The 20,790-nt window shown below is 40.4% G+C and overlaps 1 protein-coding gene across 5 annotated transcripts in view; it reads right to left on the reverse strand.

Moving 5' to 3' along the window:
• Window positions 1–20,790, reverse strand: part of pappab (pregnancy-associated plasma protein A, pappalysin 1b) — a 142,025-nt gene that overhangs the window by 49,035 nt on the left and 72,200 nt on the right. For all 5 annotated transcript variants that reach the window (XM_072703524.1, XM_023809601.2, XM_023809602.2 and 2 more), the window contains 3 exons: window positions 13,802–13,930; window positions 13,570–13,661; window positions 8,179–8,375 (listed from right to left, as the gene is read on the reverse strand). In XM_072703524.1, the coding sequence (XP_072559625.1) occupies window positions 8,179–8,375; window positions 13,570–13,661; window positions 13,802–13,930 (418 nt within the window). The remainder of the gene's footprint in view (window positions 1–8,178; window positions 8,376–13,569; window positions 13,662–13,801; window positions 13,931–20,790) is intronic.

The following is a 20,790-nucleotide window of genomic DNA, read 5'->3' on the forward strand; positions in this document are numbered from 1 at the left end:
TGATGTACTTGCCATCTGGAGTCAATTGGTATTCTTACACATTCATCACTATAAAAAGGCTAGACCTAAGCACACAAAGCTCATCCCCAAAACTTTCTAGAGGAGACTGATGTTCTAATAATGTCAGATCCCTGACAATAACATTTAAATGTTTTCAGTTACCCCTTAACATTAACAAGGATGTTTTGTTCAAGCTGTCTGCTAGCTGTAGACAGGTCAGTATAAAGTAGATGAGCTTTCCAGTTGCTTTTGGCAGGCAAGCTGATTTCATCTATAGAATTGTGTGTTTCATTGTGTCTCAAAGTTGTCGAGGCTTGAGGTCAAGAACCCTTGAGTGACTCCAAAAAGTTACATCACTGCGAAGAGTAATAAAATCTTTTCAACCAAATGAAATTTATGAAGACAAAGTTAACTTTATCAATGAAAGAGCCTTGTTAGTATAGCCTGTAGGGGAAAAGAGAAACAACAAAAAAATTAATAGGTTCACTTTATTGCAGAATATGGCGGTTTATTACCTTGGTAGCAACTTAAAAGTACAAGTTTTAATGATTGCAGACTTCCTATTGTGTAATGTCATTGGAGTAATTTTTCACTTAAGCCTCAAATGGAAAGAGAAAAGAACCGTAGTATCTTAAACATTGCTCCCAGAATCTTGCCACAGCACAACTCAGAATGTTCTTAAGTTAATTACAAGCAAATTACCTGAAGCGCTCACTACTGAAACTCTGTAATAGGGGGGTGAGTCTGCAATTTACTATTGAGACGTAATTTAGGCCATCTGGAAATTTACAATTAGCCTCAGAAGCAGCGTGGTTAACTCTGGCAAACCTTGGTCTGCAAAAGCGCATTTTGTTTATAGAGTGCCACTTGAAATGAAGCTAAACAGAAAGAGCTGCCAGTAGACTTGTCACGCTGGGATAGCAAAGGATCATGGGGACGAGGGGCCGGGCTAGCCAATCCAGACACACGTGGTCCCCAGTGGCCAACCGCCAGAGGAGTGTCAAAGTTCTGTGAGAAAGCTTTGTTTGGAGGTCCCAGGGCTGATTCGGCCTTTAATGGCAATGCAAACAATGCAGGCCTCCGCATCAGCAAGAATGCAGTGCATTGCCATGTTCTGCTGAATTGTCACCAATAGGCCATACAGCTTATTACCGGCATTTGTTATAAAAAAAATTAAATCCTCCCCCAGCGCATGCACACACACACACACACACACACACACACAAACAAATAAATAGTTAAATAAATAATCAAGGTAATAATTGCCCTGTTTAATCAGACTCACAGCATTTCCTGCCGATGAGGAACCCCCCGCAACGGTAAAATCAGGTTACCAATGCAGGCAGAGAGAACACGAAAAAAAGGTCTATGACGGAATAGCAAAAGCGCAGGACATAGAATTACTGCTCTAATCGCATCTACCACTGTGCTTGTTCACAAAGTTTTATAGCAATTATAGCTACAATGGTTACATTTTTTGCTTTGCCAAACTGATGATTTTGAATAAAACACAATTGACTAAACACATTTTCAAAAATACAACTACATCAAGATTTTATGAACAACAAACAAGGTTTGTTTAGAATACATTTGTTTTTGAAGTATTTTGAATATTGTAAAAACCAGTAACTAATATCAGTAAAAATCACAGAAAAGGGTAACAGTTATGTATAATAATGATGTGTTTGTCTATATGTGTACTGTTACTGTTAAGTCATACAGGAGCCAATCTATGTGTTAGAAAACCTATGTTGTTATGTTTATGTCTTAATTTAGAGGCATTTAAACAAAAAAAAAATAGAATAACTACCATTTAGAGTGGTCTTTTAAATGGTAGGAGAGGGCAGACAGAATAGCATGTTCATTTATTTTTATTTATTTATTTTTAAGAGAGAAATGACGGGTGTGGTAAGTAATGGACAAAGCGTGTCGCTAACCCAGTACATGGAATACTGAACCATCCCTCTACTGGAAGAGAGCAGCGTGCTGCAGATTATACAGCACAATAACAGGATATAATCTAAGCTCAGAGAGTTTTCTTTCTCTTTGCCCTTTAATGTCTCTACGTTAAAAAGGCAGGTATTCTTTGGATGGATATCAGCACAGGCACCTAATCTAAGAAAAATGACACTTCAACATGCTTTACTGTTCACCGCTGTGCATCTGGGACTTGTGGCACTACAAATGTTGATTGTTTTCAAATCGTAATCAGACAGACCTGCTTTGCAGTTTATGTGTCTGCTTAATAATCTTTAGTACAGGGTTCCAAACTTCAATCACATTGTCACGCCCCACCTGTGGACAGGCAATGGGAAGCAGCTGCCTCGGACCAATGCCCATGAAGCACGACAATAACCGCAGTCCAACACGAGGTACTGCTTCATGTACAGAACCAAACTGAGCGTAATTCTCCGTGTCTCCCATCTAGCTCCGTTCCACCCTGCTTGCCCTGCACAACTCTCCCTCCTGCCCTTCCTCCCCTTGCTCTTCCTCCCTGTGAGTTCCTCTTGTGACCTATCTGTGTGTCCGGACAGATTCCCCGGTAACCGAACCTCTCGCCAGCGACCTTGACCACGGTCCCAGATCCCGACCTTGTGCCTGCCGTTTCTTCCTGATCACCCGGATTTCGACCCCGCTGGTACAACCACGTCTCTGTCTGATCCCTGTTGCCTGTTTCACTCAGCCGGGCATAAAGGCTCAACGACCTGTCCATCTGCGGGTCCGAGTGTATTAATTACACACATCTAAAAAAACCTTTTCCTGCATGTAGTAGCTGAGAGCTACCCTGTCTTGACGATGCATTTAATGCGTCATATTGCAATGCATTTTTAGTTTTGCTTGGACAGCGAACTGTACAACCATCTGAACCCCTACTTCTCCACCATGGATCCACGTACGCGGAGTTTACTTGCCCCCCCGTATTGTCGTGGGATTCCCCCCCCCCCCCAACACCCAAATTGCCCGTAGGTGTGTGAGTGTGCCCTGCTGTGGGTTGGTGCCCCATTCTGGGTTGTTCCCTGCCTTGCAACTGTAGCCTCCAGCATAGGCGCCCCCCCCCCCCACCCTGAATAAGACAAGTGGTGACAGAAGATGGATGGATGGTATATATAAAGTATTTAATATTAACATCTTTACCTTAGCTAAAAAATAAATGTGAAAAAATGATAAAACTACATTAGCCGTAATCAGATCAGTATACTGCCTGTTTTTCCTGCATGATACTTTACTTCCTTGATAAAGTCTACTGCGCTTAGCTAAATAGGTCACAACATGATGGATGAATAAATAACAGGATGGATAAAATAAAGCTGATGTAAAATACTCCTCCTGAAAATGAACTTGTTCATTACACACTATTTTGCTACATTTTATTATGTAGTTTTTAGGGGTTTGGGGATCACATAGAAGAAATCAATTTTATGACATTTAACTCAGTGACAAGTCTGCTGGCTATAATTATTGGCAGAAAAGAAATGGTCCGTGTTTGACTGTTAATGGCTAAAATGCGAATGAATTTCTTGCATCTAAGTCATAATCAATAAATGTGCTCAAGCTAGGCTGATTGTAAAGAAGACTCAACCATTGTTAGCTTTATTTGGGATTACATCAACAAAAAGCATAAATTAGCTAACTTTGCCGGTATATGGGCTAAAGGCTGCAAAGTCTAAAAGGCAAATATATCAATGTTACATAGAAGCTCCACACTACGAGAGGATAGTAGGAAAGCCATAGAATGCAGTATGAAAAGAACATGGGAGAAGGCACAATGCTGGCTTTCATATGGGCCAGAACCACCTTCACAGATTCTCATGGTGTGTCTTGCTAAAGATGGCAATGGGAAAAAAAAGGTCCAATTTTAAAAAAGCAAAAAACTACTCTAAAATGACGGAAAAAAAAAAAACTTAATATATATTGTGAATTTTGTTGTGCAGTCTGTGACGCATTTGGTGCCCCTTGATAACCCATCCATTTCATTGATGTGGTTTGTGTGGTAATATTAAAATTCCCCCGTAACACTTTCTAATACCATAGGTCTTTGGGGATGACTGCCACACAGCAAATATGGCGAGTGACGCTGTTCCTATGTATAATATCTTTCTTCTCTGTTTTAAAATCCAAATGCTATTTAATATCTACAAGGTGTGGTTTTTTATGACCAAAAACTGTGAAAAATGATCTCACAATCACCTCCCACGCAATTTTTTAACCTGAAATTAAAAGTAATAAATCAAAAGCTCCTGGCACTTCTTTAGAACAAATCTTTTTATGGGGCAGAGTGATTAAGTGCCTGTTTTATAAAAAGAGCAGAATTCTCTTTATATATTTTGAAAAAGAAGCACTGTTCTGAAAATGTGTCTTACTAGAAACAATTAACTGCATAAGGTTTGGGCCCAGAGATCAGATGGTGGAAACAAACATACCCAACTTTTAAGCTCACATATTGCTGCTGCAAGACCTGGAATGCAATTGCTCAAAGCTGTCCGACACCCGATTTTGACATCAGGCCCAAGTCATGTCACATTTGGTAAAATCCAAGGCCAGATGGGACAGAAAAATGCACTTTCAACATTTTCACTTGTTGTATTGTAGCATGGAACATAGTGTGGTGAATTTCCTGATGGTTCTTATACAGAGATGATTTTGAAAGAGCCTAGAGAGTGGTTGTTTCAGTATTTCTGACAATGAGACTTTGCATGCTTAAAATTTACCCACAATTGTACAGTGGTGCTATGTGTCTTACAGAAGGAGTCCCTGGTGAGCGTCTCCCCTGCAAGGCTCCCAGAAAAAGCACGCGAGCTATGCTGCGGGAATGTCTCTTTTGGCTGGGCAAACGCTGAAGGGGAACCACAAGCTCCTCGGCTGCTAGGCACTATGGTGGCATGTATATTTTTATTCCTAAGTAGAAGCGCTGCGTTGCATGTTATATAATTTCTCACCCGATTTTAGGCTTGGCATGTTGACAGTGCATTGCTTCTCCTTTGAGCAGGCATGATAAAAGGGAGTGCTGCGATCTCAGGTAGCCAAACAGCGGCCTGAGATCCCTGCTTTAGCGGCAAGGTACAGCCTCACAGCCACCTCCAAAGCAGGATTCGCATCAACTGGCAGAATGTTTAGCATCTGGACATGGAAGGAGCCTCTGAGAACACAGACAGAGACTTTAGAAAAGCACAATGCGACACATACAGTCTGGTGAAGCAGGCATCAACTGTCGCAGTTTGAGTTGAGCCTGGATGGATTGTAGCTACTGTAACAAAACAGAAATTCAGAGTAAACCCTGACGAGCCTAAACTTGGAGCTCTGCTATCGTGTGACTCTGACACAAGAGAAACACTGAACAACAACCAGTTTCTATTATTGCTTTGTGAAAAGGGAAAACTGAAGTCAGCAATACTTTTTGGTCTGATGTTTTCTATTTCATGCATGAAGGTACTCATTAGTGACATTTTATACCTGCAAACAAATATCAGTATGTCTTCATGCTGGTGTAAGCTAATCTTTTATTATGAGATATATGATGATAGAAGTGGAAAGGTTGAGAAAAAAATACTTTTTTTGATGACCAGGGTATAGAAATGATAATTACAGTATAACCTGATAATCTAGAAAACTTAAAAAAAAAAACTTAAACAGAAAAAGAAATTAAAGACACTTCTTTGAAAGAAAACTATTGAGATATCAACTAGCTAACATACCAGTTGGTAGGAATAAATATTTTATTATCTGCAGAAACCAAAATGAAAACAATCCTCTCTTTGCACATAAAGGGACATATTGAAAATGATGTCAGCTGTCGTAGAAGCTAATAAAGGTTGGATCATCTAGACCAGAGCACTAATTCATGTTCACTTTGTTTATTCTTCTTATGTCTACTGTATGCTTTCTAAGTTTGTAATATTCATTTGTCTGTGCATGTAAAAAAATACATAGAAAGCGAAAGAAATCATTCAACACATGCTAAAGATTTGTTTCAAGTCAGTGTTGTGATTAGCCATTTTTATTTAAACAAAACCTCAATATCTTGATCTGCAAAACACTACAGACACAATTTTAATATATATGGTGGGACATTAGTGTCATAAAGATTGATATTTTGGTTGTTTGTGCAGAAACATATTACTTACGTCTCTGGTGTAAATCTAAACAAATAACCTTTAATGAAATAAGCTATAGTATTTCAGTTTCTATATTTTAAGTGTCGGGGAACTCAAAGCCAGAAAAGTGAAGACTTCGCTCTTCATTTTGTGCTTGTTTTCACTTACACGTGCAAAGGCGACAGTCACAAACAACAAATATACGTTGTGGTAGCTTATCCTGTAAGTACCAATTTATCAACAGTAGGATCAATGCTATATTCCATAATAACGAGAATAAAAGCTGTACGCATTTCCCGAAAAACAGTATGCAGCTAAATGCAACAGAACTCATTTGTCTATGGAATCTAATTATATAAAGTAAAGACACAACTGTTGCAGGTACATTTGCAAAAGAGCAATAATGACTACGTCTGTCACATTACCCTAAAATGAGGGAAGGCTCACATGTAGCACCTAGTTGTGAATCTTTAAAAATACATCTTCATATTGCTATTTTGAATCACTATGTCAGTTCTGTCCCATTCCATTCATTTTAGTTTGTCCTGCTCCAAATTACTGCGGTTTGGGTATTATTTGTTATACAGACTGCTGTTCCAGCAAAACAAGCAGCCCAGCTCATTGGTGAAGCAGGTAGGTCTGCCACTCAGTGTGGTGAACGTCAGCTTTGAGGGTCATTCTTTCCTAGAATAAAGGATGTTATCCTTAAAGAATGAACTTGATGCCGGTAAACTTTCACATTTCAAAACTGCTTCCCATACTTCTGACATTATAAAACCATCAAAGGGCTTTGTGGTCTTCATTCCAAACCATGAGCGTATGAGGTCTGCATTATTTGTAAATAAGGATTCTATGGGCAACCCACACTTGGAGCGGTTTGTGTGCTTATTCATCATTACAGCAGTGATGCTGATTCCAACGTGCACGCTCATCCAGCCAGCAGAACAGCATGAATATGTGGATTCTACATAGGGCCACCCCATCTCTTCAGCTCCAGAAGTGGGTGAAAAGGAGAGCAGTGAGAGATTCAGAACATCTACATTCTATTCTAAACACGCCATAAAAAATTAATGAAACTGTCATCAGGTCAGAAGTGGTGATAAAACAGTTTGATGTCATTCTTTAGGGCAGTGTTTCCCAAGTCAGTCCTCGGGGACCCACGGCCGGTCTACGTTTTGACTCCCTGCAAGGCAGTCTGGGGGTCCAGAGGGGTCCAGGTTGGGGACCACTCCTTTAGAGATTCACTTACAGAAACACTAGTCTGTCCTGGTTCCCTCAATGCTACAGGCTGAATCCTTTGACTCCCAGAATCAGTACACCACTGCCACTCAATTCACAGCTATGAATGAATTAATTCAATACATATGTGCAAGATGTAATTGTAATAAAAGCACCATCTTTATGCAACATGAACTGAAGATTCATAATCGCATTACTATTTTGGAGTCTTTCAAACTGTATTGGGGCAAATCTGTCAGTTTCTGTAGACAATAGCTTACAGACAGAGACAACATAGCTTTGCTCTTACAGAACAGAGGGCTCATCCGCAGGGCACTCTGCCATACTGCTGAGTCCAGCATTTCCTTTGTTGAAAGCAGGATCCAAGCGAAACATTTAGTAAACATAGCAAGGTTAAATCAAGAAATCATTTATACTCATTACTCTTTTTATTGGCTTTGGGAGACCCTGGCAGTTGTTGCAGTGGTTGGCTTTGGCCCCACAGGACAAAAGGAATGCACAAGCATGAATTCATAATTCTCTTTATGTAACTTAAGTAGCCTAAATATATAAATATTTGTCTACCACTGACAGCCCCTCCTCACTGGGACACTTGGCATGGAGAAAACTCCAACAGTTTTACACCACGAATGTGTATTTAGCAATTAGTTAAATAAGGCAGGATGCAAATATCTGACACTAAATTCAATGGCCCTAATCTATTCTAAAGCCATGTGTTTAGCTTGTGTGTTCTGTCATTCTTCAGTCCAAGTGTAACTTCATATCCCAAAGCTAGTGACACTGCTGCAGTCAGATGCCATGATATAAATACTGCAAAAAGAGGACAAAAATCTGAGGGATGCCTCACCTTGGTCACCGCAGGGTACCCCACAGCAACATCTGCTGGGCAGTGAACACTCTCCTCGTGGGACACCTCAATCTCTGTGGCCCACTGGTCCAGGAAACCGCTCGGCGTGTAGAGGCCACAGTCCCTCACGCTTCTTTCCCGCTCGAATTCTTCACAGATACCATCTCCGTCGTAGAAGTAACATATGCTGGGCTCATCTGCAGAGGAACAGGCAGGGAGGGGGTAAGTCCCTTATTAAGTGGGGGGGGGGGATACGTCCCTTATTAAGTGGGGGCAAATCTAAAACCACACGAGAATTGACATGGGAGCAATTTTCAGGCACCCATTTCAAATGAAGTTTTCTTTTTTCTTTTTGTGAGATGTAAAATATGGATCATAAAAGCAAGAATAGAATATCATTCAACTTTCACTTGCCCCATCAAAAGCTATAGAGTGTAGTTTCAGTTTGCATAGAATTACTTAGAATTCTGTACTTTATCATCTCTGAAGATACATATCTAGTTTCCACTTCCAGTGCTGAATTTTATACGGGCAGGATTTTTGTTATAACCCATGATATATACTTTATTATTTCTTCAGATATTGCGTAAGTTGTCAATACATCAATAATAATACATCATTTAAAAACTTGGCAGTTCCATTTTGGCTTTGGTGTGGAACTTTGATTTTGCAAAATATTGTAAATCTAATTTTGGTCTAGAGGGCATGTTTACTTCTTTGGGCTTCTTAGACTTCAAGGTGTCAGCCACATGTACAGTATGTGTGTGTATATATATATATATATACTGTATATATAGATATATACTGTATATATACACACACACACACACACAGACACAGCGAGCCGTGTTTTCACTGGGATGCAGGTCTCCCACCTGCTCCAGCCTGACTGGACCAGTTTGCAGTTGAAAGGACCTAAACCTGGCACAAGTGTCCAGGAAACATGTTTGCAGGATGTTCACTTATCAATCTCAACACACTTTCCCCCCTGTGGCCAAAACTATGTGCCCCCCTTGGCTGCTGATAACAAGGGGCACCCCCCCTTGGCTGCTGAAGCTGGTACCCAGCACGCAGAGGAAAAGTGCTAATGTGAGCGACCTGAGGCCCCCAGGGGCCCCTTGTGGCCACTTTTCCTGTTTTGAAGCACGTTCCGGTGATTGACGTGTTGCTACCATGTGCACATTATGCAACGACCAGCATCCCATTAAACCGTTTTTTTTTTTCTTTTTTTTTCTAGAGAAGGTTAAATTTCAATAACAGCCTTATCTGAAAGCTTTGTGTTTTCTTGGGTTTTTGTCCAAAAACAATATAAATAAAAGAAAAACAGTGACAATGGGATGAGTAGCACCATGCAATTCCTTCCACAGACTGACACTCATAGTTGGCAATGCCTGTTTAATTTTCTTTTTTTTAAAACCCTGTCAACATTACACAATTTTACACGGTAAGAGCGTCATGATACTCTGAAATAGACAAGCCATAAATCAGCAACTTTGTGTGCTAGGAGTTGCATTTTTGAAAAGGGGCTGCTGAAAATGATTCGGTATTCACGACAGGGCACGGCTGTTTCCAGCTGGTACTCATGGGCCCAGTTCACCGTGGGTTGTATCATTGCTCTAAATCTAAGTGAGTTAGTGCAGCCGACGATGTTTGCTAACCAGAAGGTGTCACCCTTCCCTGTGTCTGGGACACACACTGAGCACCACCATTGGACGCTACAGGTGATGACTGCAAAATGTGGGGAAGCTCGGTGGGCCATTTGATAAAATAGGGAAAAACATCGGAGTAAAATTTTTAAAAATCAGTGGGGTCATTACATGCTTATGAACATATTTTAGTTTTACAATTTTTTTCTTGAACGTTATTGGCACTGTTTAATCAAGAGTCAGTCTCTAACCAACATCAATTAAAATAAAGAAATCAATGCAATTACACTCTTTGTTCCCTTGCTTGTAAATACATTTAAAAAGCTGTACTGAAATATCGTCTTATCTACAGTATAATATCTATTCGTATCCATCCATCTTCAAACTGATTATCCAGAGTAGGGTCTCATTTCCATTTTATTATTACATAATAATTTCTCTTTCTGGATAAGATTTGACTGTCTGTCTTTCAGTAAGATGGAAAATTACAGTAAAACAAAAAAGGTAGACATCTGCGTAAACATTGATCTACGTTATTATAGTGAACGATTTGTATATAGAGTTACAAGAAATTTAAATTTGCACTTTTTTGATATACTATTTAACCCAAAGTATTTTAGAGTAAATTCTCTGGATTGTGATACATATTAAATGGGAGAGGACAGGAGCATAGATGATGGCAAGATCTTGTAGTGATCTTCAATGTTCAAATTCTATTTTTTTTTTTTTCAATTGTTTACTTTTAGATGTAGGACATAATCTTAACAACATTATTCTTGGGTGGAAAAAACAGAAAAAAATGAGTATGCACAATTAATCAAAAATGCAACAGTTTGAAGTAAGCTTTTTCATCAAGTTATTGTAATTGCCATTATGTGCATGAATTAACACACACAAATCATTCATCTAGACTGAGAAGATCTTCCTCTTATGAGTTTTTCCATTTTCTGGTTTCTCCAGAAATGCAAAGGAACTCCATTGATCTTTATTCTTGTTTCAAAAAAATCTTGCATACACTGGCTTGCCAGTTCAAAGCCTTTGAAATTCAGGCTTCAGTCTCAGGCGAGTGCCCAGAGTGTATCTTCCAGCAGGACAGGACAGACACGGAGTCATGCGAAAAGTCACACATCTTTTGTAAATGAGCAGCAACAGCAAAGCTACCCGGTGCCCAGCTCTCCTACTGCGCTTCACGGTGAGGGCCACAGGCCAATGCCAATGCTACGTAGGGTCACTGCTGAGGAGAGTAACAGACCAAGAGAACAAGCCCTTCCGAATCTGTCAGAACTCACCCTCACAGGTCATCAAATCATCCTGATTCAAACATGATAGCTCAGCCTAGAATTGGGATCATCCTAAGACATATGTGAGCTATAAGGAAAGTCTCCCCATTCAGACTCTATGGCCATTTCTCTAGTTCACCTGAGTTACAGTGTACACTTAGAGAGTAAAAAGCCTACTCACACTGCCAAATCAGCATTTAAAATATCCTGCTTTATCTCATTTTGTATTTAGTTTAAGTACAGTTGACAAAACCTGAGATAAATAGATAATATAATCCACTTGTTTCATAAAAAGATTTTGGATTGAATACAGGAGAATTTCAGATGATCAGTGCACTTTATTAGGTGATAAGAAGTGCTCCATTGCACCGTGGCACTTTGTACATGCTGACAGAGAGCACTGTAGTTCCCACAGGCTTTTAGGAGTGAGATCACAGGCTACATGGGGCTCTCCAAGCCAGCAAAGCTCTCCAGCTCCTATGTTATTATGTCAAGGGCCTTGCATAGAAGGCTTTTGTGGGATACCTGCACATACCTGAATGCATTATACAGAAACGATCCAAAACCTATTTACAGTTTACTTGGCAAAATTCTCTCGTCCTCGCATTTGAATCGAGGGAGAGCTTCACCACCTGCCTTTACATCTTAGTCCAGCGTTAGTCATTTTTCATTATAGCATTAGGTCTCAGAAGCCTATTTCACATAAGCACAGATTCACCATTTCAGTAGTTATTAATCACCTACAGATGAAGCAGGATAAGCTCACTGTTTTGTATTGGAAGATTGGGGACTCTGTGCAGGCCAGAAAGGTACGTGGCTCCAGCTCGGTCCTTGGGAGTCTGACCCCCTGAATGGGCAGTAGAAGGTAGGTCAGGGGGACTCGGTGTTTCAGCAGCGTGAGAAATGAGGTTACACCTCAATGCAAACCTTTTCTTAAATAGGAGCCCTGAGACACCGGCTCCGGGTGCGCTACCCTTGATCTCTTGAGGCCAGCGGAGGTTGAGCTCATTCAGCCCCACAGACTTTAGCTTTCTCACTCATCTACTCAGTGAGAGTGCTGCCAATTAAGGCGGCGTCAGGCCCCTGACAGGCCAGCTTCAGTGGGGTCACGAATTCCTGCAGGTTTCTCAGGTCAAGCGAGGACAAGCATTCAGCTACTCAAATAGACATTCATGGATTTCACTTCAAAGGGAGGAATTCTTATATCCATTCTTCTCCCTAAACACTTCAGCTCCTTTTTAAAACATTTGAAAGGAAAACTGATTGAAAAACTAAAGCTAACAGGAAAAGTGTACAGATGGCTGTTAATACTTGGGACCGATGGATCTCGAAAATTACAAGCGGGAAAAAAATTCCTTTTGTACCTGTAAAAAAAAAAAAAAAAAAGAGTGAAAGGTTTTGACAATTATACTCCTAGTGTACCCAACAATTATTTTGACAGCTTTGCCAGCAAGTGCATTTCAGAGGTAAGGGGTGAGCAGGTGGGACAGACCTCATTTCACTGGGACATTGTGGCTGCAAGTTTCACACTTATTTCACACTTATTTCACACTATTTCACACTATTTTTGAAAGTTTACATTTCTTCTATGAATTACTGCATACATTGTATTTTACTCGCTGCTCATTTTATGAAGTTCCGCTCCTGATTCATTATTCATCGGCCGGGGCTACGTTATCTAGCCGAATTCTCGCACGGGTGAAAGAGCAGCAGTTATGACAGTTTAACGCCACCCCAACTCAGTGTGTCCCCAGAATATTTGGGCTATTTGGGAAGGTGATAAATCAGAGCACGGCGATGAATTTAGCATGTTCTTCTAAGAATGCAAACCAAGGATCAAAAGAAAAAAAATACAGAAATCAAACTTCATAAAGGAGGCATAAAATAAAATTAGACTGTTGTAGCCCCTCCCAATCCAACTGCCATTTGGTTCTTCGGTGGGCTGATACCAAAAGGGCTGTCTGCTGTCTCCCACCATTTTCACTCCTGTCACCAAATCAAAGTCCTTCTTTCAACCCATCACCATATTACATGGTTTCATTCACTACCCACAGCAGGTCTTACTGCCATCTTTGGTGCAGCCAGTACTAAAATGTTTATTTCGTGTGACAATTCCATTAAGCATTCAGTCATAATGTAGATGTTATCATCTAATTCACTTCACAGAGACACTATGTCAACTAATAGAGATAATCTTTACTTTGACAAGACTTCATTTCTGCACTTCTGCAGTTTCCTTGATGAGCCAGAATCAAGTCTGTTGTATGAGATCATAGTTACAAAGTTCAGATGCTTTTTCTGCATCCCTGTGTCCTATTTCCATTGTCTCTGAACTTTACTCTCCCTTGTTTTGGCTCCCTGAACATCCTGTTCAGCAGGTAAACATTAATAACAATTTCTACTCAATAGCATTGTCATAAATCATACACTGGCACAGTCAAACACCTACAGCACGCAAGACCTACCTACGCAGTTGAAGAAAGTTTCCTTCTTGCACTGGCTTGAACACCCATCTCCATTCACAGAATTCATGTCGTCACACTGTTCACCCAAAAGTCTAAAAGATGATATAATAACGAATGCAAATTTTTACTCCTCTTTTCATCACTAATTTGCCTTTTTTCAATTGTCCACAGAGAATAAATCTGCCAGTAATACGGCTGAGATGATAATGGCTTCTGGGTCTTATATTCTCACCTTTGGACATGGCCATCACCGCAGTATGGCGCCCCCAGCTGGTGAATGAGTGGAGGTGATGGTTCACTTTCAGCTCTCTTGGATACGGTCAGCACTTGATATGTGTACACTACACCGGGCTCCACATCTCTGTTTTGCACAAAAGATAAACACACAGACAATTCACCTAGTTAAATGCACAATATAATAACACATGGTATGATTTGCAGGAGGCTGCACATTCCAGGACGGGGGGGGGGGGGGGGGGGGTCAGGTGATGAGCACATTGATTCACCTCCCCTGTGTGTCTTTCTCTCAGCCCCAACACTGCTGCAGTGCTCTGTGCGTTTACCCTTGTGATGACATCTTTTGCTTTGGCTCCTCTTTTCCCGCCACCACTCCAGTAGCCGAATTTAGCCCCTGCTTTCTCCCATCCCCGTGTCACGTGCTTCTGTTCACTGTCCCGCCTGGAACAACTGTGACATACAAATATAGTTCCTCGCCTCATAAATGGCTACCATTCTTGGCATTCCTGCTATTTCCGCTGACAAAGGCTTCCAAATGTGTGTCCACGACGGCTGTAATGTTCATTAAAACATTGAAGCGGAGGTGCTAATGGCAGACTCTGTCAGCTTGGACGGCCATCATGGCCTTCTCATATTGCTCTGTGGAGATTTTGATACATTCTTTATTGCACTTGGTGTTGAGCTAGTTGATTTTGGTCGCCTGAATAAGAATATCTCACTGCTGTGGTGCAACTGATCCCTCCCAAACAGCAGTAGGTGCTAGAGAACATGATGCGGTGGGATCATACCTGTGAAAGACAGGTAAACACCACTTTCTGCATATTTACAGTGCAGGAGTATAAAACAAGAAAATAATGGAATTCTGTACCATACAAACTGTTTTTTTTTTAGCAAATACAGGAGTTCAGCTCTAACTAGGATTCAGTTCAACACAGTTATGTACTGAAATATTTCTCATTAAGCTTAGCATAAATAAAATATAATACATTTTTAAGTTTTTTTCACAGTAGCATAATGCATGGAGGAAAAGGTAGGCCAATGGCCACATAGTGACTATCACAAATAGGAGTACGCATACAACAGAATGAAAGGATGGAACAGAGTCTCGCTGGGGATTTGTCTAAGAAAACAGAAGGTGCTTTGGAGCATATAAGTCCCTAGCTGTCCTTTATAAATCCTTTGGTTATTTATCTCCTGAACCACTGCATGCAGCATGAAAGTAGCCAAAAACAGATACATTTGTAGTCTTCTGTGAAACAAGTAAACAGAGCATCACATACTCATGTTGTCCTTTCCTATTATAAACAGCTCTCTTTGAGAAAGTCATTCTCGGTAGACAGGAATAGAATTAGTCCGGGTGGGAGCTGGTGGAGCTTATCCAGCGGAAGAATATGAACACTTACACTCCACACTGCAGCACATTTTCTTCACAGTACAACTGTAATCTCTTTTTACAATAACTGAGCCTCCAAAAACAATCATAAATGTGTGAATAAAAGGGGATGATATTTACAAGTGTCTGTGAATGTCGATAAAAACATAACCAGGTTCAGTTTAGCAACTGGATTTCTTCCAAATGATTTAAAAAAAAACTTGGCAAAGTTCTCCTGGTCACTTAGTGTCTCAGCACTGATATGCTGACGAGGGAATGTCACCTTGCTTTAGTTCCCCAGGAGGCCAACAAGGATTCCTCATAGTCTCGTGTGACACACAGTGGGGTCTTCCTGCTTCACTCAACGCATCAGAGATATAGCACACAAGGTGACAATTAGCCGCCAGCTTTGTGGAACAGAGTGCTGGTGATGTCCCTTTGCCACAAAGACCCGGTTGTACTGATGAGATGACAGAGGAGGACTGGGCCCATGGCCAAAGCAAGTGGATTCAAATCCAGCCAGGACAGACCTAACTGGAAAGTGCATCCCATCAAGAGGCAAATCATCGCAGCAACTTGCAGGAACAGCACAGTAAAGCAATCACAATTGGCCACACTTATTGTCAAATATGAAACAATCAAAACCAGATGAATCGGACATGTACTGCAAAAAGGTTTATAAGTAACTGATTAAAAGTTATCCCTCTATGAAAAATAGAAATGGCTTTATTGTGCTGTCTTTTGGATTTTCAGATTTTGGGAATATGCAACATAATCAAGAAAACAATACAAACAAGATTAGAGAAACGCTGTGGGTTCAAACAGGGTTATCAGACCACAAACTGCTGTAGAGCAGCCCTTTAGCTAATGAGGGAGGAGGGAATAACATTTCATTAGTGGCAAGCAATTCTCATTAACATAAAGGCTAGTTTTTTATGTACCAATTTGTTTCTGTTTATCCAAGCTAATAGCTGGGAACTCAAACACTGAATGGCTCCAATAAAAATACAAAGGATTCTGGCTTCAAGAATGTGTTCATAGATTTACTGCAGGAAAGCATGTTTTAACCATGTCCATTTAAATTGGGGAATTTGAGTAAAAAAATATGTTTCTGGTGTTCTGGGTCCTATTCTTTTGCCAGTCATTATTTTTCCTTCCAAAAGATAAAATGCTTTATGATGCATTTGACAGGAAAGCCAGCAGAAAATTTGAATGAAGAAATATCACAAAATTCCACTATAAACCAACCAGCAGTAAAAAAATACCGTCCTATCTAGAAAGTTCCTTTAACACATCAAAGCAGTGGGGCAGGCTTACACATTGCACTCTTTTTAATGTTGTACTGTCCTGGCTTCACCAAGGTAAACTTTAGATTAACTTGCCAAACCCTATTGTTCAAGCAAATAAGAGAATCACTAGGAATAAAAGAAAACACAAGTCTGAGAGATCTGAAATTGATAGAAATAACTGGTCATTTCAGTAATAAAGCAAATATTTTGCACGGCCTTTTATGAAATCAGAGCTGAAGTCTACCCATCCAGTTTGGATAGATGCCGGAAGGACACTCAAATTACCAGTGGGGATATTTCGTGAACAGGGTTGTAAGACATAAAAATGCAGGTTAAAAGCAGGATGCTGCCAGGTTGCGGAGTGCGGCTCTAAGGGCAGGCAGTCAGACGCCTTGGCCGGCTTTCAGGGAAGGTTACTGGTGGCACATTGAGTCGTACTATAAACCCAGATGTTGTTTTTTTATATACTAGCACCTCATGCCAGGACACGAGTTCATTCAAGGCTTTCCTAAAGGTTCTCTGTCATAATAAACAACTATTCCCCACTGCTTCCACTGCTAATCCTCATGTTGCTTTAGGTAAAGAGACTTGAGCCTTCTTACAGGTTTTTAAAGTACAGATTTACCCTCATATGCAGCCTAGCATGGAATCATATGGCACTACATTTTATAACGCCTATGAATCCTAACATACATCGTTAAACACTGTATACTTATTTTTATAGACCCTTAGGTTGCTTTTCCTGAAAGTTTCTGTTTAACAAATACATGAAATAATACATAAAGTAGGGGACAAGTATTCAGCAATAATGGCAAAAGTTACAAAAATATAGAGAGGGAGGGAGATTGGTAATACAATCAAGATATTAGGGTGATGTTTCTGTGTTCAAATATAGCAGTGTAGTCAGTCACTGAGTAACCAATGCAGTCGCACGCAATATAAAAGCAGTCATGCTCTCTTGCAGGAGAGAAGTGAATGGTTTGAAGAGTTTAAAAAGCTTAAAGCCACTCTGAACTCTTTTTATTTGATGAGATTTGGCCCTGAGACTCTTTCACTTTGATTACACTGCAGTGTTCGAGTCTGCAATGCCATTTTTGACACCACAATAAATCTTAGCACCAAGAAGAGAAAGAAAGCAAAGGAAAACTTTAAAAAGCATGTTAAGTCAGCATGACCCAGCTTTGTAACTAATGCACAGACAGAGAGAGGAGAATCCTCCTGGTTTATATCAAAGGAATTTCTTTTTTTTTTTTTGGGGGGGGGGGGGGAGGCTGGCTTTACAAGCAAATTGCCATACAGTACAGTATCATATATATAGACACCTTCAAGTATTAATCACATACAATTCTTATAACCACATAATTTTTTTAATATTTAATCCTATTTCTATTTGTATATGAATGGCAACTATTATCATCCCTGAATTTTGGAATTTAAACTATACCAACAATCAAATACCAGGTCACCAACATTTCTCTACGACCTGTACATGTTTTTGCGGTTCATCGATAGCCCGTTTAAAAAGTATTGATGGGAAATACATTACTTTGCTGTTCCATCCGATGCTTAAAGTCTTTTGTATTTTGTATTTGCTAAGGCACCAAAATTACATAAAGAACAAACCGATCATGCCAAAGCAAACATGTTAGTAGACTTTGTTGAATTAACGAATACTTATATGAAATACCAGAGTACTCACTGGAAACAAAACCTACCCACATATTCTTGCATCTGTACTGTTCAAGTGCATTGCATCATGACAAGCCATTGGAGTTTACTGTCTCATCAATCATGATTGATGCTGCTTCCAAACATTATTTAAACAACTATTGTCTGCCTCTCCACTTGTTCCAAAATTTAAATGTAAAACAGACCCTTAGAGAAACTCTCAGGTAGGTGAATGCATGTTCAGGTTCAGATATAAAGACCCTGTTTTGTAAGGAAAGAGATATCATTCACTGATATTTCCCATTTTTAAAGAAAAGGGAAAAAAATTAAACTGTACAAAAGAATTTGTTATAAATGCTTATGGCCACATATTACTCTATCTCTGCTGGGTTCTACAGCATAGAAGGATTTTTTTTTATTATAGGAGATGTGCAGAGTATCCATTAAACACTGACTCACAATGAAAAATAATCTTTTAAAAAGTCGCATTTCAACAAGTTATGGTGGTACGAATCAAGAGAAGTGAACACAGGTGTAAAGACGAGGATGATTTACACTTGGATCGATGTGCATTATTTATAATGCAATCAGCAAATGTCAGTCCTCTGGGGTCTTCCTCCTGAAAGAAGGCATCTTCCTGTCTTTCAGTCTGAGTGGATAAGTATATTTTTCAGGCTCCAACTCTGGAATGTGTGATAGGCAATGACATCATGCACAGGGTCCCCCTGGGGGATGCCCTGAAGTGTGGGAGAGTGCGAGTTAGCGCCAGGGTCTGGGATTCTGTGCCTGCCTCAGAGGTGGGGGCGGCTGGGGGAGGACAGCAGCTTGGGGGAAGGGGTCTAGGGGGAAGAGGAAAGCCAGACGCTAGGCAACACTGCCTTGTTGAACTAGCCATAGCTACTGATAAACACAAAGGTAAGCAGGAGGAGTAAGAGCGGAGCAGGCTGGGCCCCCAACTCGCCATTCCCACACACCTCCATCTCAGGCATGTCATCACACAAAATTGTTTGTTTCCTTCCATCATCGTGGAATCCAGTGACTGGAAACAGATGAGACCACCCCATGATTGTGCTCCTGATAAATTAATAAAGCCCAATCCTTCAAATAAAATTCTGCTTTAAATCAGCAGCACGTCACCTGAGTGTATTCCCAAGGAATCAAAGAATGAAATGTGGGTTTTTCATCGAAAGAGCAGCACGAGAGAAAATTTTAATGAAAATATTAAAATATTTCAAGATGTAGATTTGTGTCGGTATCGTAGTTTAGTTTAATTGGGCGGTTTTACCACTCAAAGCTTAACACTCATTCAAGGCTTGATTAAAATGTGCAAGAAAAAAGTGTTTAGTATGAACAACCTGTAGGAAATATATTTTGATTGTTTTTTCTCCAATTTGTGTCTATTGACCACCAGGATCAAAACAACTAAGCTTTGCCAAAGGACTGGGCAAACGCATGAACTGGACTTCAAAAGTTGTCCCAAAACATTTCAGCTCTGCAACCGCAAGAATCCGGCTGTACTGTGACCGGCCACACAAAACCACTTGCCTGACGTTTTGGCTGCAGGACTTGCATTGCTCTATGCTCAGGAATCAGTCATATCCAGGTCCATTACACTACCCATAAGAAAATTCAAACAAAAACATTCCTGATTGTGCCACAGGCCGTCAGTCAGGACCAAGCTGCACATTAACTTCATATTAGTAGTGACTTCACAATGAATCACAATCCATTCTGTCTTTATGAGGACGCCTCATCGGCAGAATTAAGTAGCGGGTTCCTCCCACACTGAACGATCGATTTCATTGTAAACAACTGTGGAAAATCACCAGAGGTTTTTTTTTTTTTTTTATGTCAATATACAAATGGAATGTAAAATGAGCATGCAAGGTAAGAAACAGTGGTGATACTTGATGATACTTTAGGGTCAAAATTAAACCCTGCACAAATGGGAACAAAGAGAGAGGTGGAAGACAGCAGGAGCCATGCTGAATTCACACCTAATAAAAATACTTTACTGAGTTTACACCCCCAAAAAATGGCTGGTGGAGGAAAAGCCAGGTTTTGATGGGATTGTATAGCAGCAGAGGGCAGATCTAAAGTAGCATAATAAATGGCAGGATATGAGGAAGTGTCATTGTGAGTGACAGACAGGGAGCCATCAGCAGACTGTTCTTTATAATGAAAAGACAACTAATAACACATATAGGCTGAGCACGTATCCTTCCTTACATGATGAACAATGAGTTCTGTTTGTTTGCAAGTTAGCCGAGGGAGGAATTGTTTGAGGCTGCTGTTATTTTGCAACAATCTCTCTGGGGCTTCGGAGGAGCTCTCATTATCAGCACGTTTCTTTTGGAGAGCGACAGCTTTGATTGGTGCTGTTTCCTCAGAAACAATAAACAAACGCTGCTTAAGCTCCTACACCTGGTAAACGAGTGGCCGTGTGGTGACGCTCCCTCGCTCAGAAAGGCTGGCCTTGATCTGTCAATGCTGAGGCTCCCAGGACGCCTCCGCTTAAGTCCCCCAAGTGGAAACGCAGGGAATAAATCCACTAACCACCAAAAATCAACTGAATAGGTCACGTCACACTTTGTACATGCTGAAAAAGTATGGTGTGCTGTTGGGTGAGGAACAGATTAACTTTAATGACGACAA

The sequence above is a fragment of the Paramormyrops kingsleyae genome, chromosome 2 (genome assembly GCF_048594095.1).
Source record: "Paramormyrops kingsleyae isolate MSU_618 chromosome 2, PKINGS_0.4, whole genome shotgun sequence".
NCBI lineage: Eukaryota > Metazoa > Chordata > Actinopteri > Osteoglossiformes > Mormyridae > Paramormyrops > Paramormyrops kingsleyae.